The sequence below is a fragment of the Lepisosteus platostomus genome, chromosome 2 (genome assembly GCF_059453375.1).
Source record: "Lepisosteus platostomus isolate fLepPlt1 chromosome 2, fLepPlt1.hap1, whole genome shotgun sequence".
NCBI lineage: Eukaryota > Metazoa > Chordata > Actinopteri > Semionotiformes > Lepisosteidae > Lepisosteus > Lepisosteus platostomus.
Window position 1 is genome coordinate 60,531,817 of NC_142612.1, and position 25,992 is coordinate 60,557,808.

Here is a 25,992-nt window from a genome sequence, read left to right on the forward strand (position 1 = left end):
TTTCTAGCTTGCTCTCTCTGTGTTGTCTATTTACATGTTTTAGAACAGAAATTTAGGATGTGCACCTTTCTCAAACATGCCATGATGTGTTTAACAGGAATTTTATTATTTCTCAAGGTCACAAACGAGAGGAGGCTGTTTGGCTCTTCTGGTTCGTTCAGTCTTGTTAGTTGTGAATTGATTAAGGGGTATCCTCCAGTCATTTTGTGAAAGTCTGGTGAAAATATAGTTGTGAATTAACTGTTTATCTTATATTACATTTGTGTTGTAGCCACGTTGCATCTGCATTGTAATGTTGCTGGGTGCATTACTAAAAGTACAGTCTAAGGAGTTTCACAACCACAGCATCATTACCTTGAAATAATTCATTAATATTGTGAAACAGCACTGTATTGCTTTGTAATAAAGCAGCAAGGTTTTGAAAATACACAATTATTATTAACTCCATATTGACTCTCTGCTGCACTGATAAACTACCATAAGAACCTGTGCAGCATTCTGCTTGTATATATGACGGCTATTTTTGTAAGGTTTCATGATGAATAGTCTGGAACAAACTGAAGCAAGATAAGCAAATTTGTTTGGATCTTTGAGCATATGCCCTTCCAGACTAAATGAGCTTGGAAAGAGGTGATATTGTACCCCTTTAATACAGTATGTGTAGTAAGGTTTGTAGCTAAAATAATGCACTAATTTACAGACAGCAGTTTAGTTAAATGTGTTTGGTCTAGACGAAGGCTGTCATTGTCAGAGCTTAGCCTCTAAGAGATCTGAATCTTAGGTGGCCATTGCTTAGCAGTAACCAAAAGCCATTAATACCTACTCGGTTATACAGTTTCACTCTCTTTTTACCCCATGCAATCTCAAGGCCATATATGTGGGGTCTTTATAAGCAGGTGTCTCCAATTTAGCTCCTGAAGGTCAGTACGCCTGCAGATTTTTGTTCCAGGTCAGTTCCTAGATGACTTAATGAATTAATGACATGAATGCACCGATTAAAAAAATTCTCACAACCCTTTATATGCTAGTACTCTGAAAAGACTATAAAACCCACAAACCCACAGACAAACTGGCTCTCAGCAACCAGAAGTGGGGACCCAGCCTATAAAATAGAGGTGCAGAACTCCAGTCCCCAGGCATTGCAGGCCTTCCCACACACGGTTTCCCCTGTCTCTTTTAATCATTTGCAGGCATTTGATAAGCTAACAACAACTTCATTTAGGCCATGAACTGCTGAGATGGAGTGCCAACCCTGAATGAATGAAACTGAGACACTGCAGTCCTACAGGGCTGGAGCTGTGTGTCACTGCTGCAGAGCCACATAGCTGTAATAACTCCTTACCCTGGAGGTGTTCTGGGTTTCATTGGCTCATTTAGCACTTTTCAAATATCTCTGCTCTTGAACAGGTGGAGATAGCTCAGTTTAAGCATTTAATGAAGTCATTGAGAACTCCTTTGGAAAGAAAACGAGGAGGCAAAGGTGCATCATGCCAAGATGTTGGGAATGGATACTGTAGAGCAACTTGAGAACCTTTTCACACTATCTCAAGAGGGGATTAGTGTGTGAGAAGTGAGTGGGTCAGTGAGTGTCCCAGAGGGGTTCTGAAAAAGTACATATTCTATGTAAGAGCAGAGACAGACCTCTTACACGTTATTGTTGGGCCAGTATTGTCACAATGACTTGTTAATTCTTATGTTATTGATCAAAACTACAGCCTTTATATGTTAAGGGCTATGAGCTCTTGTGGGTCTGCAGGCCAAGGAGTGAAGATAAGTTACTTCATGGAGCAAATCAGTTGTGAATTGAATTGTCTTTAGAAACTCATGGTTTAATGAGTATTAGGGATTAGGTCTGCAGACCACCCGCCTAGAAACTGGCCATGATGCTGTGCTCTAGGGGTAGAAGTAAGGAACAGTGCTTTAACATTTTCATTCAACCTGCATCACTTTGATCACTTACATAACGGGTAGATTTCAGGTCAGAAAACCTAATAAAGATACATTCTTTGTATCCTTGTGTTTTCCAGGTGAAGATCAAATAATATTTTTTGCTTCAGATAAAATGAAACCGCACATCAACAACTGTTAGGAGCTGTTTGGTTTTTTAAAAATTGTTCAATGTTCCATTGCACACTTGTAGTGGGGACACTACAGTATGTCGCTTCTGGGAACTGGCTGCTTAGGAGGAGATGAGCGGCTGTTGTTCCTTCAGGCACACATTACACTTGCTTGTTCTTTCGCGGGTCTCCTTTTCCTCTTTAAGAACCTCAGTCTTAGGGCTACTGGCGAACTCCTCCCCTGGGTTGATCCTAGTCATCCAGAAACTGTACTTGGTGTTGAAGTAATGGCAGGTTCCTCGGGCTCCCTGGCACTCGATGAAGGGTGTAGAGCGGAAGTCCCTGAGACAGCTTCCCGGTGAAGTCAAAGGCTGTCCTCCTCCCTCGTCTCCGGCTCCAGTTTGCTGGGAAAGAGGCAGCGGGTGTTAGAACCTCTTGAGTGTGCACAGTTTTAGATGACCAGAAGTGAACAGTAATTGTATCCATCCATCCATTTTCTAACTGCTTTATCCAATGCAGGGTTGTGGGGAAGTGGGAGCCTATGCCAGCAAGCAATAAGGCAGGATACACCCTGGACAAGACGCCAGTCCATCGCAGAACACACTCAGACGCGGACACAGTCACACACATACCCAGACTAGGTCCAGTTTTAGCAGAAGCCAGTTAACCTATGATGTAATTGGACTGCGGGAGGAAACCAGAGCACCCAGAGGAACCCATGTGAATATGGGGAGAACATACAAACTCCACACAGATAGACCCCCAGGACTTAAACCCAGGGCTCCAGCACTGCAAGACAGTAATTGCTTATGGTATACAAAAAACTATCAAAAATGTTTTGAGATCCTGTTCTCCTTTTCTGGGTGCTTTTTAAACTCCTCTACTACTCTTTAAGTTCTTCATACTACTCTTTTTTAAACTACGATTTTTTATTTATTTCCATAATTAAAGGGGAAAACAAACACTGCAGGTGTTTCTTACTGTAAAGAGGTGTTTCTTACTCTATATTTTTGCAGAGGTGGGGTTTTGAAGAGTTTTAAATGAATAAAATGCTTCACAGAAACAGCTTCTGTATTTCCCAAGTCCAGAACTCCAAGCTCACATGTCAGATAGTTACCATTAAAAAGGAGTAGCCTGTCCACAGACTGCGCCACCCCTTAGGACAACGGGGGATGCTATTAGTTTGGCTGTGAAAGGCAGCAGCCAGAGAGGGTGCCTCGCACACAGCACATCTGCTTATATATTGCTGGATCTCCAGATCTGACACTGGCTTCGCCGGAATGGGAGCAGTGGTGGACAACCAGTAAGACTTGTCATTCCGACTGGAGTAGTGACAGACTTTATCGCCGCAATAAACAAATGGCATGGTGTTAAATATCTGCAAGCAAGACCCTGCCAGACCTGAGGAGAAAAACAAAATGAGTTTCAAACAAGCCTCTCTTCAACTGAGCTGTGTGACCAAAAACAATATCACAAAAGCAAGGACATTTGCCTTTGGTGAACCTGAATCCAGGACACAATGAGCTGGTCCTTTCAGCTTTTTTCAGTCCACGATGCCATTTTCCTATCTTTTCTTCTGAATTGTCTTTACATTTAAAATTGCAAATAAATCAGGTCTCATATTTGAGAAGGATCCTCCAGATTTAAAGAAAATTCTCCATGGTGAAGAACACCAAGTTGTTGTACACATTTGAACTGTCCTCTAGGTGACCATATTCAAAATTGGTAAGTGACCAATTTTAAAGCCTATTCTTTCTGTTCACATGTCAGAATAAGATGTTTATAAGGTTCCTTATATTTTCTGAGAAACCGCAGGACATGCCCACAGATCTTACATTAAGTTATTTCAGATTTCTAGACATTTTAAGAACTGTAAGACGTTCACTGCAAACTTCCCTTCTTGTTAAAACTATGAAATCACACTCACCAAGGTCTTGATTATGCGCTTGCTCTTGTCCTTCAAGGTACACCAAACTGTAGCCAGTCCACATCTGGTTCATACCCATAGGACACTCAGGGGTCTTTTCTGTTTGACTGTGCACAACTATTAAGAAGCCAGGGTTACACATTTTTAAAGATCCTGGCTCTCCTGGTGATCCTGGCTCTCCAGATGGACCTATGAATAAAAGTGTTAAATACAATGAACCACAATACTTCCAATTCATCAGCCAAAGCAGAACTGTTATACATTTAAATAATCATATCGGTATCTACCTGCTGAGCAGTCCTTTGGTTCATTCTACCTGGTAGTGTGGGTTTCCACTGCTTTGTCTTTACAGCCAAGACACTGTTGAACCAGGCAGGTCAACAGCAACCACCTAACTACAGTATCCTCTCATTATAGGAGCTTAGTTTGATCCGTGGAAACTGCCCGTAAAGTAAAAACTCCCATTACCATTCCCATGACTTCCCGTTTTATAGTCTCTGCTTGGTTCCAGAACTAAAAAACGTTCCTTCAAACAACCCTAACTTAATCTTAATACAACATAGAACAGTACTGAATTATGAAAACAATAACATTCTTTGTTAATTATTCAGTTACATGCTTAAAGCCTATGGGTAGGAAAACAGTAACACTCCTGCTCATTTACAGTACACAACAGTAGTAACATCATTACAGTCATTAGTAACTGCATAAACATTAGGTACTATACAGTATGATATGCACTGAACAATCACAATCCTTTATTATAAAAAAATTAAATAATAAATTCCTCATCAGAGAAATTGAAGAGAATGAAGAATAATCTCAGTAATGCTTTACGAGAGCCCATCTCATAAGAGGGAAAATCTGCTAGTTTAATGAAAAAACAAACAATGTAGTAGGAATTACTACATCTCACTGCCACAATCCCCTCACAAGAGGGCCTAGGATATATGACTCTACTGCAAATCTCACACCAATTCCTTTTAAGATAATTATTTCCCAGTTGCAATGCCAGGAGTACATCAATTGCATAAATGAAAAGCAACAACAAATCCACATCTGCAACCCAAGGTGCAATGAAGATTTTATATGAGGTGTCAGTGGTAACTCAGAATTTTCCTAGATTATTTAGTCAAGCTTTAAGGTGAGGAATGTAAATCAATGTAGATTTCTACGCATACTCTGAACTAAGACTGGAAAACGCCCCTAGTACCTTGACGACCTTTCTCTCCTTGTTCTCCAGGGAAGCCAGGGTCTCCCTCTTGTCCTGGGAGCCCTGGTTTTCCTACTGTTCCATTAACTCCAGGCAAGCCCACGTCACCCTTCAGTCCTGAAACACAAGAAAATAAAGTCTTTGACTTGCAGATAGATACTTTATTGATCCTGTAAGGGAAATTGCACAAATTGTAACCTGTACGATAAGAAAGTGACAGAAAAATTCAGCACAATTGCATTATTTGGGTGGCGGGGGTGGTTTCCATTCTAGCTGAATATACTGGGATTGCTTATCTTAACTGAAGCCTTAATTACTCCAACAAATTGCTTGATTGTAATATATGCAACTTTTTTCCACTCAGATGTTTGGGTTTTCATGTTACTTATGGAATGCAGCAGTTCAAAGGCAGCATTTACATATTTAGGAGCTGAAAACAGACAAACAGTTCAAAATAATCCCATTATTAAATCAAATAAGGTTTTAACTAACTGTAACTGAAAGCTTGAAGCAAAGCCTTAGCAGGTGTATGGTCCTCCAGAATCAGGATCGGGAATCTCTGTTCTAAGCTAGGGCAACACGGTGGTGCAGTAATCATCATCACTTTCTTGAGTTGGATATGCCTTGAACTTTCCTGCTACAAATGATGATGTTTAGATTTTCACATGTTTTTCATGATGATGCACAATTGGGTATAACCCTGGTGTCCTGGCCAACTTTCCCATTGGCCCTTACCAGTCACGGTCCCCTAATAATCCCCATCTATGAACTGGCTTCATCACTCTGTTCTCCTCCCCACTGATAGCTGATGTGTGGTGAGTGTTCTGGCGCACTATGGCTGCCGTTGCATCATTCAGGTTGGGCTGCACATTGGTGGTAGTGGAGGGGAGTCCCCATTACCTGTAAACCGCTTTGAATGGAATGTCCAGAAGAGGGTTATATAAGTGTAAGCAATTATTATTATTATAATAATTTATAGAAAATTCAGAAATGTATTTTCACATTGACTTATAGACGTTTTAGGTTCCATTCTTTATTTTTGTACACTTTTGATCTCTTGAAAGCCAGATGCTTTTACCTTGCATTCCAAGTGATCCTAAGAGGCCAGGGGGTCCTTTGGGACCAGGGGGGCCAAAGGGACCAGGGGGGCCAGGAGGTCCAGGGGGCTGTGGGATCCTGGGGTCACGAGAAAGAGCTGGGGCACCTGGGGGACCTTTAGAAAAAGTTTAACAATTATAAATATATGTGTGCAATCAGATGAAGAAGGTAGGAAACTATTGTTTAATTATGACCAAATACAGTATATAAATCCGTAGACACAGCTTAGAACAGAGAGCTACATTCTCATGCAATCTGCAAAGGAACAAATAAACACTAATCCCACACTGAAAATTAGGAAGAAAGAATACTATATATGTAAATGAATGTGGAGACTCTTCAGGTGAGTATAGGAGAGATGGAGATAGTAGGGATACAAGGTGAGAGTTGCTAATGTAACGAACAGTTCTTTCCGGACCCTATGCGGATGACACAGTCCGACGGAGTGGGGAAACACTAGGGAAACGTCATGCAGGAAAACGGGGCTGAAGACAGGGGGGCGTGCCCAAGGTGCGCTGGTGCACGGGGGAGGTATGGCCGAGGCGAACAATCCAAAAGAGTAGTCCTTAGGGAATATCCAAAACACAAGGGTAAGTCCAAAACCAGAAGATCCATCAGAACAAGAATTAAAAACCACGAAGGCCGGGTCGGAACCGGCAGACAAGGAACAGGAACAGGGGTTAAAACCTTAACGGGACCAGGCGCTTCCAGGTCCCGGACTCGCACGATATGGAAATCAGATGCAGAGCCCGGATGAGCGTCAGCGCCTGGCTTTTAAGGTGGGCTGGGAATAGGGAGCAGGTGCATAGAATAAAGTCTCACGTGAAAGGGCTGGAGCACCCTTAAGGAGGGGGAACTATAATCGTGACAGCTAAAGGGTGGGTAAAAAAGGAAATAGTTGAATGGAAATCTGAGGGACAGAATGCAATAAGAAGATTCAACTCCATGAGAGGGACAATTCTGCATGAATCTAGATGTTTAGATGTCATTTTTGTATTGGTGGAAACAAATGTGTCTCACACTCTGAGTTTCTGAGGCCTTACCTTAGTCATCTCTTACAAGCCAGGACTGAAGGCCCTTCTTCGCCTCTTCAGCCAAAAAAGTCTGCCCTCCCTCATCATTTCATTTTCACTTTCCATTTCTGGTTGCACGTCCAACCCACTGTGCCTATGTCCCTAGTCTCTATTCATCCATTCATCTCTCCTCTTTCCACAGTTCTCTATTTCACTTTCCCTGAAAGAGTGCCCCCCTCCCCCCATCGCTTATACTCACTCTGCTCTGATAGTGGACAGAGTCAATCTGCACTGGGTCTGGGCCTCCTCGTTCATAGCCCTTGCCATTCCTGGTGCCCTCATGAAACCTGGGAACAGGTGATTCTCCTAACCTATATATACCCCCCTCCATCAGTTGGTGTCCAACTGCTGTGGGGACATCCCGCAACTCCCAAGCTAGTTGCTGCTAGTGCTGCCACTTGTTCACTGACTTGTGTTCCATCACCTGCATCATACATTCTCATTTACTTTATTCTCAATCACTGTTCCTCCAAAACGCTGTGGTTTGTGTCTGTCTCTGGTTTCCATCAGGCTAAAATATATATTTTTTTTGTTTAATGATGGGCTGTTTAGAATGGTGAAAAAGGTTACCATTCATTTAGCTTTCATTTTAAGGAGTAATTTAGTCCTGAGCTGGGCCATTTTTTATTTGATAAGAAAAAGATTCTCTTTTCTCCTACATGGTATTTGTGCCTTTGTTGTAGGGTGTTACAGGGTAGTAGGTTCTATTTTTCTTGGTACTTTAAGAAAGAAGGCCTCTGAATCTCTAAATATATAAATATTTGGTTTTTTAGGTTTACTGCCTGGTTATTATGTTGTTGCCTCATTGTACTGGACCACAACATGTGCTCATAAGTGTTCCACTCTGTTTTCCTTCACAAAAGGTGGAGTGTAATTTAGAATCTGCTTGCACAGAAAGCTGGTGTAATTTTCCTAATTAGTATTTCAACTTCCCTTTTTTGAATAATGTTATGGTGATGACATCTACAGAATAAGAGGAGGTCAGAAAGTGGTCTTGGAGCACATTTTTATAAAAGGGCAAAGTGAGAGTTTAATAAGGGAAGAGGACAGAAACACCAGGGAGAAAGAGAAGGGATGGTGAAGAGATCTGATGAAAGCTTTTGTAGAAGCAATGGTAGCTTCCAGCAAAGGTATCTTTAAAAAAGGTTTCTAAAGAAGTGAGGGCAGGGATCTGTGTCAGCATGTAATCTGCAAAGAATACATATATACATATATATTCTGTTACTGTTCCAGGTGCCAATTTAAATATCCATCATAGGGGCTTTCTTGCAACACATCAGCTGTGTCATATTGTATTGCTTCAGCAGCTGATAAGATGGAAATATATTTGACCAGATATCACTTTCTTTGAGAATGTTCCATCAAAAAGCAGTGTCAGCAGGAGGGAGGGCACACTCACCTGGGTCTCCCGGGAATCCTGGGTCTCCCTTGGGTCCAGGTATATCGCAGATGCCAGGAGGGCCAGCAGAGCCATTGCGTCCTATACACCCATCTGGTCCTCTTTCGCCTTGTAAGATAAGATCACTTTCTTGGACATATACAATCTCTTGTATTACGAATGTGTCTTTTCGCATATCGCAACTTGCTCTCCATGAGACACCCAGACAGAGAGAGAAGCTGGGGGTCAGAGCGCAGGGTCAGCCATTTATACTCCATCCCTGGGCAGTTGGGGTTAAGAGCCTTGCTCAAGGGCCCAACGGAGTAGGATTCCTCTCCCAGCCCCAGGATACAAACTGGCAACCTTCCAGCCACAGGCGCAGATCCTTAGCCACAGAGCCACCACACCACCAAAGTAAAAAAGGTGTATAGTCCAGAGGAGACCTTGCTGTGGTCCTGTAATATGTTCAATGTAATATCTTCTTCTCCTCATACTTTCATATATTCACCATTTGACCACACAAAACTTTTTCTGAACAGTAATCAGGAGCTGGTTACACTCCTAGGTTTGCCAAAAGTTGCTTTGAAAATTCTGACATCAGACAGTGCGTTTGTGAACCCTTGCTTAGCTTGACACTGAGGGTTTCATCACAACAAGTTGAAGACTTCATATTACTGTTACGATCCCTGCCTCCCGGCAACGGAGGAGGCAGAAGTAGGCGTAGCCCCTATCCATCAGTTCACCTATCAGTTTTCCCATTCACCACCACACCCCCGTCTCATCCTACTTAAACACCTGTCCTTCCCTACCTCGTTGCTCAGTATTGGTTTTCCCTTTCGAGCTTCCTGGTTGCGCTACTTCTACTCTGTGTTCGTCTTGGCTTTCGGTTTGCGGTTTTTCCCTTTGGACTTCGGCTTTTCGGATCTCGGCTTGGATTGGTTACTTTCGCTCTGTTTTGGATCACTGGCTACCCCTGGATTCTCGGATTGCTCTACGGACTACGACTTCGGATCTCGCCTCGGCTTCGGTACTCGTTCCCTTTCGGATTTCTGGCTTCCCCTGGACTTTCAGCTCGTTCCTACGATTACGGTTTGCTTTCGGATTACGACTTGGTTTTGTTCGCTCCTGCAAGTGGGTTCACTCACTGGTTCGGTCCCTATTACCGAACCCATAACAGTTACCTTTTAGCCCTGGTGGACCACAACTTCCTGGAGGTCCAGGAGGGCCTTTATAGCCTCTAGGGCCTTGTTCCCCAGGTAGTCCAAGTCCACCATTGTCCCCTTCGTCTCCATTATTTGGTAATAATGGTCCTGGGGAGCCAGGAATTCCTCGGGGTCCTGAGATTTAAAGATAAAGCCTTTTATAGATGCACAGTCTTTCTGATGGTTGATGTCATATAATGTTCTACTCAGCTAAACCCAAAATAAAGCTATAAGTGAAACCTAGCATCTAAACTTCAAATAAATAGTCAAAACTGCATACAGGTAGCACAAAACAAGCAACACTCAAAAAATGATATGTTGCTGTAAGTATTACAAGAACACTGCACACTATTGCAGGAGTTCAATACTGAAGGAACCTGACAGGCAATATAGTTTATGTTCCACCATTATGTGGTTAAAATGTTACATGATATCCCATTTAACCTGCCTGGTCAATTCTGTTTCTCAATTAAAAACACAAAAACTCCTCTAATTATGAACCAATGGTTCAGCTGCTGTTCATTTAACATCCCTCCAGCAGGTGACTCTGCTCATTTACCCCAGGGCCTATTTCGTAAACATTTTCAGCCAGTGATCCACTCATATACAGTATGTGTATATGTGGTTGTAAATTTATTTCTGCCGTTCAGTGTTATAGATTTTGCTAAATTGGGGCCTAGTGAGGATGCAAGGGGGCTAGTTGCATTTAAGAAGGAGGCACGCTGCTGTAAAATACACAACACATAATGCATATATAAATTGCCCATGAACACAGAAATAAGAAATGTATTCAAGTTTTTAACATGGTGGTAATGGAGGTTATAATTCTTACCTGGTAACCCATCTCTGCCAGGGCACCCCATTTCACCACATGGGCCACTTGGACATGTCCCACAGCAGGATCCTGGACTGCCAGGAGGGCCAGGTGGGCCCAGGAGACCTGGGGAAATGTCAGTACAAACAAATCAGCAATGTGTTGATTTACAGGAGACAAAGTTGACATGAAGAGCACAAGACAGACAATTACATTCCACAACTGAACACTCTCCAGATCTCTGTGCTATTGAAAATCAGTAGAACTGTAAGAAGTGGTGCAGTTCAGTCCCTTATACCACTTTGCAACCGGAAATACAGATGCAATTCCTAGACAAATGATCTACAAATATTAAATCCTTGTGGGATAAATGCCATGATTTGTTCTTTTTACAGCTCACAGAAATCCAAAAGAAGAAATCAGCCAGCAGCTACTCACAACTGGCAACCCACTGAAGCTAAGCAGGTGTGAGCCTAGCCATCACCTGAAAGAGGTGTTAGTGGGACCAGCAGGGAGTGCTCTCCCTGCGGTCTGTGTGGGTCCTAGTGTCCCAGTCCAAGGTGCCATCCTTCGGGTGAGATGTAAAACCAAGGTCCTGACACTTTGTGATCACAAAAAAAAATTCCAAGGCTTTTCTCAAAAAGAGTAGGAGTGTTACCCCGGCATCCTAACCAATTTTCACATTGGTCTTTACCAATCTTGGCCTCCTAATAATCCCCATCTATAAATCTCTGCTCTCCTCCCAACTGATAGCTGATGTGTGGTGAGCGTTCTGGTGCACTATGGTTGCCGTCACATCATCCAAGTGGATGCTGCACATTGGTGGTGGTGGAGGAGAGAACCCATTACCTGTAAAGCAGTTTGAGTGGGGTGCCCAAAAAAGAGCTATATAAATGAAAGTAATTATTCATAATATTAAATCCACATGTTGGTGTTATTCTTAATATTTAGGCCAGTGAGTGTATTTTTTTTATTCTTCCTGCTCAATTGTTGAAAGCCCATTAAGGCTGCCAGCACATACGTATCTCTGAACAAATCTTGAAGTGTGTGGTGTCCCAGATACTACCTGGGAGGCCAGCGGGCCCTTGCTGGCCTTTGGGGCCTGGTAGAGAGATCCCTTCATGTCCTTGTTCTCCCTTATCACCTTCATCGCCTGGAATCCCCCTGGGCCCAGGGAGACCAATCTGATTTTCACATTTAGCTGAGTTCAGAAAAAAAAAATCAGATTTGATGACTTACAACAATGAATTGTAGACAGTATAATCAAGTACTTTTAAATCCATTTCCATGCACACATCTCAAAACATTAGTGGTACTTGAATTTTCCAAAAAGGTCTATCAATAATGTCAATTAAATGTAACCTGCACAAACAAAAAAAAAACTGGAACATAAATACAGCCGTGAAGGACACCAGAAGGACTCTTTCCTAGGCCTATCAATGACCCAATGAGTGCAATAACTATAATTGCAGCAGAACCCTGACTGATATTTTTCAAACAGGTTATTAATGGTCAGGAATTCATTTACATGTTTTAATGGAACCTTTCTCTAAATAACAAACGATTCTAAAATGTGTCTGGAATGAGCTACAACCAAACTATTGAAGGTGGGTTTTGTAAAACTATAATCAGTGGAATACTTCATATAGGCCTTCTAGTCAATTGTTTTAAAAATGTGGAAAGATGGTTGCAGTACTTTGCAAATGTCGTGCCTTCTGTCAAATTGCAGTTCCTGTGAGGCCTGAACTATTGCTATCAGTGCTGTTAGTGATTCCTGCTGTGGGCCTAAAGACTGACCTGGAGCACCCTTTTCTCCCTTTTGTCCATCCAGCCCATCAAGACCGTACAAGCCCGGGGAACCAGGTGGTCCTGAATGTGGGAAGAATAGAAATAACACAGTGAGGTCTTTCCTGCCATGAACAGGACAAAAAAACAAAAAAAAAAGTAATCAAAGTCCAGTAATAAAAATAAACTCTTGCAACAGATTAAGATTCTCAATTTTCTATATCACATTCACACCTTTTCACTGCTGGCTTCAACAAATTAGTTGGTCGTTTTTTTAACTGGCACCCTGGGCACTGTCCTCTTAGATTCACACCCTTGTTTGTGGCCGATCATGCCTGGACTCACATTGTCAGAACACTTTAGGATTTTTACTTTTTTAATGATAAATTCACCTTGCAATTTTTGATTGCAATTAACAGTCTGCTTGCATGTTTGTTCAAGTATGAAGCCCTTAACTTGTTTGTGTACAAGGCATTCCCTTCAGGATAAATAACCGTGACTGTTCTTGTTGTAGATGTCATCAGAGAAATGGTTTACCTTGCACGCCCAAAGAAATGAAAAAGTAGGAAGTACATTATCAGCTTTGCATTGCTAGTATTTCTTCTGAACTGCTGAAGTAGCTCGTACTGAAAAACTGAAACCAGAAGATTCTATATACATTTGCATTGATCCCAAGTAGACTTGTGACATATACAATTTAGATTCAATCCTATTAATTTAGGATTCATAACTGGACTTGAAGGTTGTGGGTTCAAATCCCAGGTCAGACACTGCGTTTTTTGTAACCTTCACGTGAACCGTTCCTGTAAAATACCCAACTTTATAAACATGGGCAAATGTAAGTCACTCTGTATAAAAGCATCAGCCAAATAAAACAGTAGGTAGTAAATATCATTAACCTTTGAATTCATGTACTTGACTCACTGTATGTAAGGTCTCAACAGAATTCTAAATTCAATCAACAGCAAATATCCTCCTCAAGGACTCATCAGGGCTAAATGGGTACGTTTAATGAGAGGTTAAGTATAAAAACTACAATGTAGAGATACTATGGATAGAACAGCAGGAACAGACTTGGCTCTACCTCTGAATCCTGGTGGTCCAGGGCATCCCTGTGGGCCTGGGGCTCCAGGGAGACCTGGAGAGCCATCCAGGCCCTGCTGACCCTGTAGACCTTTCAGACCTTTGGGACCTTGAAGGAAGAAGAACATAAACTCGCATTAGCTAGGATGAGCATTTAAAGGGTGTGAATGCAACACTTCTTCATTGTATGGCTGGCTGAACTCATTTTGCACAACACATGAAGAAACGGCAAGATGCTACTTTGCTGTAATACGCCGAGGTCAAAAGAAAAAGGCTTAGATTATAAAATAATTGCATATCTCACCTGATTGTATTTGCTCTTAGTAATGGCTCTGATTTCAAAACTGGTTCATGATAAACATTTACAAAAATATTTTAATTACCTAACACAGTTCAATTCTTTTCTTTGTGAACTGTTTTAAAACTAAAATATAAAAGCTGTTGTAGCTCCATTCATTGGGAGGTCTTCAAACCTTTATTCTTTGATAAAAACAATTTGAATCAATATAAAAAGGTAGTTTTAATCAGTATTATTAATATCATATTAAAAGATACTGATTATTTAATCAGTAAATAATAGAGTAGGGTAGAGACTGCTCCACAGAGGGTAGTCACCAAGGGTAGAGACTGGGCCCATAACAGATATCCTCTATAACCTTACCCCTTATTTTGTCACATACTGTACTGCACAAAGCATAAACCCAGAGAAGCTTCTGTACCTGGAGGGCCAGGATTCCCTGGCTGTCCTTTTAGGCCTGGATTTCCACGATTTCCGGGATGCCCCGCAAATCCTGGATCGCCCTTATGTCCCGGCACACCGTTAGGAGCTACAGCAGGAAAAACACAGGACTGTCAGAGAAATGTACAAAACAGCACCCAAAATACATGCAGCATGTCAAACATTTGTACCAATAAAAACTGTATCACAGAGCACTCAGTAAATTTATATCAGTCTCATATTTACATCAGTGAAACAAACTTTATGCCTATTGAAATCTTCAATTGAAGACTGAAGTCACAGGTATAGCATATAACACTGCCAAATACTTATAGTATAGAAAACATTATTACATATAATACTTTATGATGGAGTAGAGTATATAACCATATGGAATGGCAAATCTAAGAAATACAATTAAAATACAATACAAATACAAAATACAATTCCTAAAATTAGGAAAATATTAGAGGACAAAAAGTTCAGTTTATTCTAATTCTAATCTGTGATTTTGACATTTCATTTTGTCATGTGTAAACAAACTTCTGAAGAAGAGCTCAGAAGTCACATGGGGCATTCAATTCAGGAACTCTGTAAAAGAGATCAAACGCTGTCACACTCACACAAGAATGCAAACGGTGATGCTCAAAACGGCCAGGATGACACACACAAACTGCAAGGATGTTTGTCCATTCAGTTTGCAACCCAAGAGGCAGGTTAGCAACAGAATTTGTTAGTGTGTGACATTGATTGTAGACTGAAGCAGAAAGCATATTGATAATCAGAATCCGTGCTGATTATGTTTTGTACAGTCTTTGTTTTTGTAGCAATTCATATGACATTTGGCAGGATACAAGAGTTATGGGTAAGCCATGTCTCTTTCTTTCATTTTAAAACCATGCTGCTTTATTACAAAGGACATTAAGGTGAATTTGTGTTTTGTTTGTCAAATACACCTCACAGGTGGGAAAACTTCTTTATTAATCAAAAACAACTTCCATACACATCCACACACTTTTGTTACTGCTTTACAAGATTTTGGGTGCCCTTCTAATAAACTGATGTTGCTGGACTGGGAGCTATTCCTGTACTGCCACCTGCACATCATTCTCATCACTGAAGTTCTGACCTCAGAGAGTTCTGAAGCTGAAGTTCTGACCATAACTATGTGAGCAAGGGCAGAGTCTGACTATGCTGTATGCTGGAAAATAACAAATTTCAACCCTGTGAAACGTGACTGGTGGAAAATTCACCCATTTATATTATTGATTGACTTACATTTACATTATCTGGCAAGCTTTTATAGGAGCCACAGTCAACATTTATATCTTCATTATCTTATTAAACGGCCAGGTTTTTGTAGAGCCGGTCAGATTTAAGAGCTACCTTTGATTTCTCTTCTCTTGTGTGAGATGGAAGATATACATCTTACCAAGAGGAGCTGGTGTTCCTGCTTGTCCCTTTACCCCGGGCAATCCAGGTAAAACAATTGTAATTCCAATTTCACCTGTTCATTCAAAAACACTTTGTTACCTCTCTCATGAGTCCATTTATTATAATAACAAGCATTCAAAGGTCAGCCTTTCTTAAATCAGTCCTTCCCTATCTTTGTTTGGTTAAAAAAAGCATCAATTACTGTTTTCAATACTTTTAATACACAGAAGTGACATTAGATGCCTTCTGGGAATAAGTGGTGAAAGCTTAATAAAATGGGTTGAAAAATGAAGAACTGTGGTCTCTGGCCGGTGTTTACATTAGTTAATCCAAAAGAAGAATTCCAAAAATCTAGTTCTTCCTTCAGTGCAAATCCAAAGTTCAGACACAAACAGGATGCCCTGCTACTGTACACGTGAGAATATTTCTGCAGCTGGCTTACAGACCAAGGCTGGACAAAAATGGAGATCCAGTCTTGAACTCTCTATTTGTAGAGTAGTTAGAGAGAAGGAAGAAGGGGCAAATGGAACTATGGGATGCATTTTTGTAGCAAAAATGTCAGAAGACAAAGACAAAGGAATAATTGTAGAGTCTGACTGGTGTTAACAACAGTGAACAAGAAGCCAGTGGGCCTGATGCAGAAATGTAATTGTAAAATAAATTAAGTTTTGTTATTGTAACCTTACTGCTGGTTTCACTGTGAAAACTACACAGTGCTAACAGGAATCCCTAACAATTGTGCTGACGTATCTCCAGGTCATAGAGCACAATTGGTTCAGTTCCACTGTGGGTTGCACTGGAATTAGTCAGCCAGAGCCCTTCTGCCTCACTATGGGCAGGGGTAGGAATAGCAGGCTGCTAAATGGCTTGATGGGTAGACTAGTCACAGGAGCCTGCCTGCACTTCCTCATTCTCCCCTTGGGGGTACAGTATGGGGATGTCACTTTGAGCATAGATGTACAGTCACAATTGATGATTCTAAAGTGGGTGGGTAAAAATTGAAAAAATAGCTGGAAATTCTAAATTAAAAATATTTTAGAATTTAAAATTAAAAAAATATCATAGTAAACAAATGACCCCGAACTCTAAAGATTTGAGAATGAATATTGCTAGTCAGTCTTACCTTTTATGCCCTTAGGCCCACAGCTCCCATTGGGACCTGGAGTGCCTTTATTTCCATAGTCCCCCTATACACAAATACCAACCAGAGACACAGAGACACTTAGCTGACAGAATAATACACACAGTTCAAGACTAAACTCAACAGATAAAATCCTTTAAAAATTCACCACACTGTAAAAGAAAATTTGAATATTTAAATGAACAGTATGAGCTAAACTAATCTTTTATGCTATGAGCAGCACGACACACAGGCAGGTCTTTGCTCTCTTCTTTAATCGCACATACTTTAGCACCAGTTTCCCCTCGGGATCCAGGGACACCCGCCAGACCAGGTGTCCCCGGCATGCCAGGCATCCCATTTTGGCCGTCTTTCCCTGGAAATCCATAAGGTCCCTTCTCAGTTCCTGGGGTGCAAGGCTTTCCATCAATCCCAGGCAGCCCTTGAGTACCAAGCTCCCCCTTTTCTCCTGTGGGGCAAGCGCAGCACACAGGATTAGTGTAACAAAGAGTGCAACATGTTTCTTTCGACCTGAACACATTTGAAATGCCCATTATGGGAGGATGACAGCTCCTTAAGTAAGATAATGAAATGACAAGAAAGTCTACTAAAGGAACAATGGTGACTTGTGGTCCAGACCTAGTGCTTGTTATACAGTACGTACAGGTGTGGTGTAACACTCACCCCGGGGCCCTGGAAATCCTGGCAATCCTGGTGGTCCAAGGTCCCCAGGGGATCCTTTCACTGGGTTTACAATGACTTTACCTAGGCAGCCTTGTGGACCTCTACTACCTTAAGAAAAAATCATTGGAAAAAAAAACTGTTTTTTACCAATTTCTTCAAGAACAGTAATGGTATTACATCTTAGACTGAAATAACACAAACAAAATAACACCATATATACTGAACATCACACTCTTATCACCCTGCGCACACATTTTCCAAACATTAAAGCACTATGCACAGATTTAACATTTTTTTTACATTTTTTTTTTATTCTCCCAAACACGATAAAATAGAATACAAAAAAGAAAATAGCAATACCCACAGATTTTGGATACTTGATAAGTGTTGGATATTGAGGTAATTTTGCTCAATGGGGTATTTCAAATGGGCTATAAGTACATTATGCAGTACGCATGTGAGACTGTAAATAATTATGGAACAAGTAATAGGTTTATTCCATGCTGAAAAAAAGAAGAAAGAGAACACAGCATTTCGGCCGTGGAGCCTTCTTCAGGTGTGAAGAAGGCTCTTCTTCAGCTCACACCTGAAGAAGGCTCCACGGCCGAAACGTTGTGTTCTCTTTCTTCTTTTTTTCAGGATGGAATAAACCTATTACTTGTTCCTTTGCAGCCTACGCATGCTGACGCAGCTACCCACCTGTAAATAATTATGTTTGATTGATTCCTAAAAGTCAAATACTCTTGCAATTTACTGTTACAATTTCTGATTGTTACAGCAAATTAAGAAAAACCCAACTTCCTACACTTGGGACTAAGAATGATACACTTTCTTGTTGTGCTCAGCATACTAATTGATGGGACAGGACTGTCTAGACTTTACAGAAATCCATTTGTAATGACTGATGGAAATGTGACTGTGTGACCTTTGCAGTTCTGCCCGGACTCCTGCCCTTGTCGCTCCACCCCGCCGGTTTGTCCCGCAACACCTGGGGGGCAACACCGGGTCTCTGGCATAACACAACAGGGAACCTGCCGCATGAGCTAAAAGAGACCTCCCTCAGCCCAGGCTGTTGAGGTCACTGCTATGCGCAGGGAGGGCGATGACGTCTCCGTGTCCAAACTAGCTCCGTTACACCCTCCCCTACTGACTTCAACTCCGCGAAGGACACTCCCGTCCGGGTCACGGCACCAATGTGACCGTCACGGTTCCGCGCGGGCTCGTACCCTTGTTGTTCAACCCCGCTGGTTCATCTAGGGGCGCTGCAGGCAGCTGAGGTTCCTGCTACGTGCATGACGTCACCGTGTCTAAACTAGCTCCGCTACACCTGTAAAGTGCTATATTGCTACAAGTCCAGCAAAGTAACTTGGTTCCCTGCTTCTAGGTTCACCCTGATGTGATAACATTTCTGCAAGACAACTCATATCCCCCATGGTTCTTGCGGAACAACAACTTTCTTATAATATGAGAGTGTGACAGTTAGGCCTTGAATGCCATACTAACCTGGGGTTCAGACTTGAACCCCATTTAACATTTAGGCACACCTGTGACATCTAGGGCTCAGAGACCAGTGATCAGACACATGCTGGTCCAGGCTCTCTAAGAGCAATGGGACAGAAGCACACAAGGCACAACTCACAGATGTATAGCCTGTTTTGCTTTCAATGGTGCTACTTATTTGTGAGTACAAGTCTCACTGTAACCACCGTGTTAATCAATGTTAATCAATGTAATGTTAGTCAGGATAATGCATTAACACTACTTATCTCATGTCAGTTCAATAAAATGCCCAATGATTAATAATGATTGTTAAATGATTTTGCAGTTTTCCTAGATTTATTGCAGTTATTTGTCTCTTTTAATGCTCAGCACATTTGTATACCTAGTCTGTATTATTTTTCCTTTTTTGGCGTAATAAGTAAAAATATTTAGTCTTATAGCTTTTGCCACTTGCTTGACATTTGGCAAAGCAATTCCCATACCATTCTTCTTTTCTGTGCGTGCCATGTCGCCATTGGGTAACTTACCCTTCTCCCCTTTCAAGCCTCTGTCCCCAGTGGCTCCTGGGTGTCCATCGGAGCCCTTCTCCCCGTTCGCACCTACAGGGCCACATGCACCCGGCAGTCCAGAGGGCCCTGGGAATCCATCGATGCCAGGGAGGCCTCTGATGCCTACACAGATAACACTGCATCACTGGAGACTGAACTGGCGCTTGGGACATCAGACAAAATCAGTAAATGCGTTCTTCCTCCTGATTATTGCGGGTCACAAACCTAGGAAAATATTCCAGCAATAACTGTGTGCCTGTACTGCAGTGTACTTCTTTCCTGACACTTTCTAGGGTACTGTATGTATTGTTGCATCTTTAAGGGTTAGGCACACATATGTACCTCACATTAGAATTGTCCTGTTCTGTAAGATCAAAAAATGGATATTGTCTTAAGGGTTTATGCACCTTAGCGTTTGAGGCAGTCATAATGCTGAAAGACCTAAATAATAATAATAAAAAGAGTAGTAATTTTTAAGTGTGGTTAAATCATTATGTCAGTTATATCAGAAAACGATTTTTTAAAAAGTGACCAGTCTTAGTGAGGTCTTTAAGTTAGCCTTCATGGGGATGGGACATTCAGTTCATAGGAAACGGGTCTGAAAAGCCCTTGCTCCGTGGTTATTGGTATGCGTAATTTTAAATTTGTTTCTTATTCATTGGTAAGCATCCATTTAGATACATTTACAGTAGTTCTTGGCAGAACTCTTTTGTTCAATAGGATGCAGGTTCTCTATTTACCTTTTACGGTAAAGAATTATGTATTTTCCTATGTCTGTAGAAAGCATGGCTTTGGAGCTCATGTATTTGAAAAGTTCTGCAAATAAAAGATGTGAAAAATTGTGTGTTTTCATGTTGTGTCTGATTCTAAAAAACTACTCGCCTGCCTTATTATGTTTGTCACCTATCTGTTACTCTATTATCAGAGAATAGAGAAATTGCATGCTGTGATATACTCATTTAATTCCCGCTCCTTTTTGTATGTTGTCATCCATGCAGAGTTAACATTATAAATGCAAATATCGAAACTACATTCAACATGCATAAGTAAAAATAATAGTATGCATTAGAACTCTGGGTGGCAGTAGTTTTTCAATCCCACTTCCACACAGTATTGAAAGACCCCAGCAATCATAAGCCTAAAAGGAAGCGATCGAAGCTTGACTATAGATGGATGGCTATAGTTATCATCACTAGTTAGAGAAGAGTAATTCATTTCCAATTTATAAAAGAAATACAAAATAATTTTCAATATTACACATCATTAATTAAAAAAAGCGAATTTAATCAATTTCTAGAAAACACTGGCCACTAGTTTAATTGCATTACTTTACTTTTTTGCACTGTAAATAAGTTAGTCACTTGTGAAATCATCTTGCTTCATTCAACAAACCTTGATTATTTGGATAGGTCTCTGTGGATAAAAGTGTCGGCAAAATACAAAAAACAATTAATTGCAATTTAACATTATGTCCTTCCTACAACAATGCACAAAGGTAATTCAATATATAAAGCAACAGAAGTTCTAAGAGTCAAAAGGACATTACTCTAGTGGATTTGAATATAGAATACCCAGACTGAGCCCACAGGAATGTGCAACCTGTCTGTGATAACACTGAGTATCATCTTAAAGATGGCCTTGAGCAAACCTTGTCAAATACTGAACCCTAACATCACATGCTGGAGCCCTTTGACTTCCAGCAAATGCAGTGCAGCAAGTAGCTCAAACACAGCTAGATGCTCATCTTGGATTTTCTTGGATTTGCTTGACCCAAGTCAAGGTGGCACACATGCCTGAACACGTTTGGAGACTGTTTGGAACAGTGATGTGTATTCTTAGCTTTGTTGTTGGTTATAATTGTAGCTTTGTACAAATAATTACACAACAAAGTGAATGCTTTCTACCTTATTTCTTGAAAAGGGTAAATTCTCACTACTTCTGCTCCGAATCACTGTTGAATCAGGAAGGTGCTTTAGCTCAGTTAAAGAACTGCAAATGTCAGCAGCCATCGTGGTTGATTGCTCTTCAAAATCAAGACCACGTCGTGCGTGAACTGAAAACAAAAACTGTCTGGCATTAACAATCTTCTTTCAAGAGCTTCTGACTTTCTGCTTGTAGAGGACATAGAACTGAGTTTTTTTTAATTTCTTGTGATGATCAGACACAATTAGAGATTAGTCTCACTGCTGTCTCCTACCTATTTCCCCTGGAGGTCCATTTTCTCCAATGTCTCCTGGTTCTCCACATGCACCATCAAAACCAGGGGGTCCTGGTAGTCCACATGGTCCAGGCTCTCCAGTGATTCCCTTAATACCAGGCTCACCTGGGCAGCCTTGCTCACCTTTTCCTCCTTTCTCACCAGAAAGACCTTAAAACAAAACACATGGCCATGTCTCAGAAGAGGATGGTACTTTCTGTGCTGTATTTTGTTTCATTTGTTTATCTGAACATACAAGAGACTGACAGGGTAAATACCACACAAATATTAACACGGTCTTGCCCATCATGACCAAAATTCTTAAATCGTCTAGTACTGTCTCATGGACAAGTAATGTGTTCCAATTCTTCAGGTAGACCTATTGCTCATGAAGATCACGGAGGAACACGTTTGGTTGGGTAAAAGCCAGGAAAAACAGGATTCCAGTGCTTCACGCTGGAGTCAGAGAGCAGGTCTGCTGGCCTGTGGTGCTCCAGTAAGAGAAGGAAACTCAGAAAATTTACTCAGATTTTAATCTGTGGGCTAAAAACCAAATGGCGTTTTGGAAGAAACTTTATTTGATAGTGCCTGTAAGCACCTTAGGTGCGCGAATCCACTTCTCTTGAGAGACTAAGGAGTTAAATTCATGTTCCGTGACAGCTAGGTTTTGTCTTCTGTTTCAGTGCTTTCTCTGCACTAAAGGGATTAGCTCCTGCATCAGCCATGATTGAAAACCATAGTTTTAGATTGTCATGCATCCAAGTGCATGAACTTTGGGACTTTTTAAAAACTGGTAGTCCAACCAGAATCTTTATTTTTTTATGACTAAGAAATATCCAAGCAATTTCTGTAACTGAACTTAATCCTGCAACAATTTAGTTGAATTATAAAGGCGTTCCTTGCTATCAATGGCAGCTTTTGAATTATGATGTTCAAAGGGTCATGAACACTCTAGCTTACCTGAACGGCCGAAACAGCCTTGAGGTCCCAGAGGGCCAGGTTGTCCAACTGGCCCTGGGTTACATTTCCTGGGATAAATGCCTATTGATCCAGGTTGCCCAGGGCTACCAGGCTCTCCTCGCTCTCCTTTTAGACCCGAGGTCCCATTGAACCCTAGGCCGCCTTAAAAAGCAGTAAACAGTAAAGATCTTCAGGTAAAATAAATAGGTATCACACCCAGACCATGATACATACTTTAGGATGAAGCACGACATTCAATATAATATCTCTTGAAATGTGTTACAGTACTGTGTCTTCTGTATTGCATGCTTCAGCCAACAAAGGAAATCAGACAAAAGCAATGAGGGCTATACAGTACATTTTGCTACTGAAATATCAATTTTGTAGAATATCAACCACTGTAGCTGTTATGTAAAACTTAGTTGCCAAACAAAAGTTACCTTTCATCCCAGGTGGACCACATGATCCAGGGATTCCTTTCGTCCCTGGAAGCCCCTGCTGTCCTCTAGCACCAGGGGAACCAGGCTCACCGGACAAGGAATCGCCTCTTGGACCGCTGTTTCCAGGCAAAGCTGGAAAACCCGGAAGACCAGGGCCACCGTCAATACTAAGCCCAGGCTCGCCAGGGTCTCCTGGACCTCCAAGTTGTCCTCTACTGCCTGGATAAAACAGGTGGAGAAAAAATAAAAACTCAATACTTGTTTTTAAAAACAAAGTAAGGGTCCATGATCTATAGAAAGAAGCTGCTTCCTTTGACTTGCCTTCTTTGTCTCTCTGTGAAGGACTTCCATTATTTTAACAGTATGTTTAATGTTCTCTTGCCTATCTACACACTCTATTAAGGGTATTAGGTATTGAAATACTTTGCACTGCTGTGTAGGGTGATGATTTCTAAACAGCGCAGTCTTGTCTGCATACCTTCAGGTCCAACGGTTTCCTGGTCTGCTGGATCACCTGTCTTTCCTTTTGGACCATCAGCACCATAGGGACCAGGAATACCTTGATTTCCAGGCATCCCCTTCAAACCTAGATGCAATGAGAAGGATATGTTTTGCCAATAGAATAATATGTTGAAACAGAGTGCGACAGCAAGGTCAAAATAAAAAATCAGAAATCATGGCTTTAGTAATTTTCTGTAGATTTACCTTCTGGACCAGGAAATCCTTTTGGGCCAGGCAGGCCAGGCAGGCTGGGCAGACAACCGTCACCTTAATAAAAGGAGGTTCAGTAAGTCAGATAAGCAGTGCTCAGACTTTGTTAATGATTGAAAACATAGAAACAAATGTGAACTTGTTATAAATTAAACTGGCATCATTATTTTGGGTGGGTTAGAGCCATGAGTTTTTAAATTCAATTATTAGTTAAAAGAAATATATACAGTATGGAATCATAGAACAGCTCTATATAAATCATAGTTTTATAACATACTATGGACTAAGTCTGTAGGGGTTCCCAAATCCTGTGTTCCAGAGATGCTCTCCTGCATGTTTCAAAGTTCATTTTAAATCTGGCAATCTGACAGTTTGGTAAACTGCTTTGATTAGTAATTAGTCAATTAGATCATTACGAAGAAAAACCTGCAGGAATTGATGGAGACTACAGGATTCTCTTTGTTAATATGATAAATAAGTGACAATGATTTAGCGAATTGTTAACAGTTGTTAAAGCCTAGTTCATATGTAAAAAATGGAACTAAAAAGTAAGAAATGTACAATATTATTTACCATTAATTTTTTTTATTCCACAAAATATACAGTAATACAGGTAGTATTAACCTATAATTATCTCGATATAGTGCGGTGAACAATAGAGTTAAACTTATTTGTTGTGTGTAGTGGTGGTTTAGATGTTGGCACACATTGTATCAACTGCAGCTTTCATTATGCAAGCAATTAAGCAATACAGTAGAGACATCATAAAAGATTACATCCCTTTTATGAACCATAAACCCATTGAGACCAAGGCTATAGTGATGGGTACTAAACAAGTCTAATTACTAAAAATTAATTTTTGAGAAGGTTTATGAAATGGGCTATAGAGGTAAGTTATCTTTGAAAATAATTCAGGGTTTTCCCATGAGAAGCAGCATCAATGGAGAGACAAATGGGGCTTTTCAGACATTTAAACAACCTGTTCCAAAGCTGCTGACACTCACAATTATGTCAATATTTTAAGAAAATTGGAATGCACGTTTTTAAAGTGCAATGTTGGAAAAGCACATGAATCATAGGATGAAAATGGAAAGGGTATTTTGTGTCCTTGCTGCCCTCTTACAATATGCAAAGAGGAAATGAGAAACATGACTGGGAGCCTCTTACCCAGCTGCAGTGAAACTACTGTTAAATCTGTCTGTTCGGGCCTCTGGTTCTTTTCAGGACCCTGCAATAGTAGTTGTTGGCATCTCCCAGTTTGCATTTTAATGTGCATTACCAATATAAAGTATGTGTTTGACCTACAAGCCTTGAAAGAAATTTATTGGAATTTATGATTTGCTACAATGCGTAAGGAACATTAGATTGTGCAAGTGTTATTAAAACCTCCAGCTCATTCACAGACATCTTAAAGATTAAATTACAAAAATATGGCAGGATAGGAGGAGGCTGTAATGACAGCCTACCTGCCACTAAAGGCTGCAAAAAGGCCATGATCATTTGTAAATAGACACAATGGGTGATAATGAATTAGATTGTTCTCACATGGGCTTGAAGGGTGTGTTTGGTAAATAAAGGGGATAATAGTGTTAGTTTGTGGTTGAGTGTTTGATAGCAGTCTTGGGAGACTGATTTGGATTATTGTTGTATATGCCACAAGATTTCTAAAACAAAGACTGGACAGTCCAGGGTCATTATTGCTGCTTTTTTATATGTTCAAATCCACTGAGCTGCCTTAAATAAAATGATGCCTCTGAATGGTCATTTGTTAACTGGTTAAAAGAGGGACAAAGAGCTAAATACCTGTTTAAAATATGTGCGAAAATACCTGTTCACAGAGGTATGTTGGTCTAAATTCTGAGAGCAGTGAAAATGCCACTTTCTTCAGATTTCACTGTTAGGGACTTCCAACAGATCATGATTGAGACCCTGTGATCATTTTCAGTATCCTTAAGTGTGTTTCACAGATCCTAGAGTGTCGATTTCCACAGCAATTAGTAAAAACACTGCTTGCTTTGAACAGTTTAATTAAATCAGCTTTGTCTACCTC

General features: G+C 40.9%; 1 protein-coding gene across 4 annotated transcripts in view; it reads right to left on the bottom strand.

Moving 5' to 3' along the window:
* Positions 1–25,992, bottom strand: part of col4a4 (collagen, type IV, alpha 4) — a 72,921-nt gene continuing 46,929 nt past the window's right edge. For 3 of the 4 annotated variants that reach the window (XM_088610884.1, XM_088610895.1, XM_088610906.1), the window contains exons 26-47: positions 23,937–23,999; positions 23,710–23,817; positions 23,232–23,450; positions 22,792–22,953; positions 21,832–22,002; positions 19,610–19,757; positions 17,587–17,690; positions 17,190–17,371; positions 16,906–16,969; positions 15,781–15,855; positions 14,350–14,457; positions 13,632–13,739; positions 12,560–12,631; positions 11,829–11,963; positions 10,781–10,888; positions 9,928–10,083; positions 8,768–8,875; positions 6,276–6,410; positions 5,198–5,314; positions 3,985–4,173; positions 3,175–3,458; positions 1–2,461 (exon numbers count right to left, since the gene is read on the bottom strand). In XM_088610884.1, coding sequence (XP_088467010.1) covers positions 2,180–2,461; positions 3,175–3,458; positions 3,985–4,173; positions 5,198–5,314; positions 6,276–6,410; positions 8,768–8,875; positions 9,928–10,083; positions 10,781–10,888; positions 11,829–11,963; positions 12,560–12,631; positions 13,632–13,739; positions 14,350–14,457; positions 15,781–15,855; positions 16,906–16,969; positions 17,190–17,371; positions 17,587–17,690; positions 19,610–19,757; positions 21,832–22,002; positions 22,792–22,953; positions 23,232–23,450; positions 23,710–23,817; positions 23,937–23,999 — 3,098 coding nt within the window. In that variant the 3' untranslated portion in view covers positions 1–2,179. Of the gene's footprint in view, positions 2,462–3,174; positions 3,459–3,984; positions 4,174–5,197; positions 5,315–6,275; positions 6,411–8,767; positions 8,876–9,927; positions 10,084–10,780; positions 10,889–11,828; positions 11,964–12,559; positions 12,632–13,631; positions 13,740–14,349; positions 14,458–15,780; positions 15,856–16,905; positions 16,970–17,189; positions 17,372–17,586; positions 17,695–19,609; positions 19,758–21,831; positions 22,003–22,791; positions 22,954–23,231; positions 23,451–23,709; positions 23,818–23,936; positions 24,000–25,992 lie in introns of all 4 variants that reach the window. The other variant, XM_088610914.1, reaches the window with a different exon arrangement.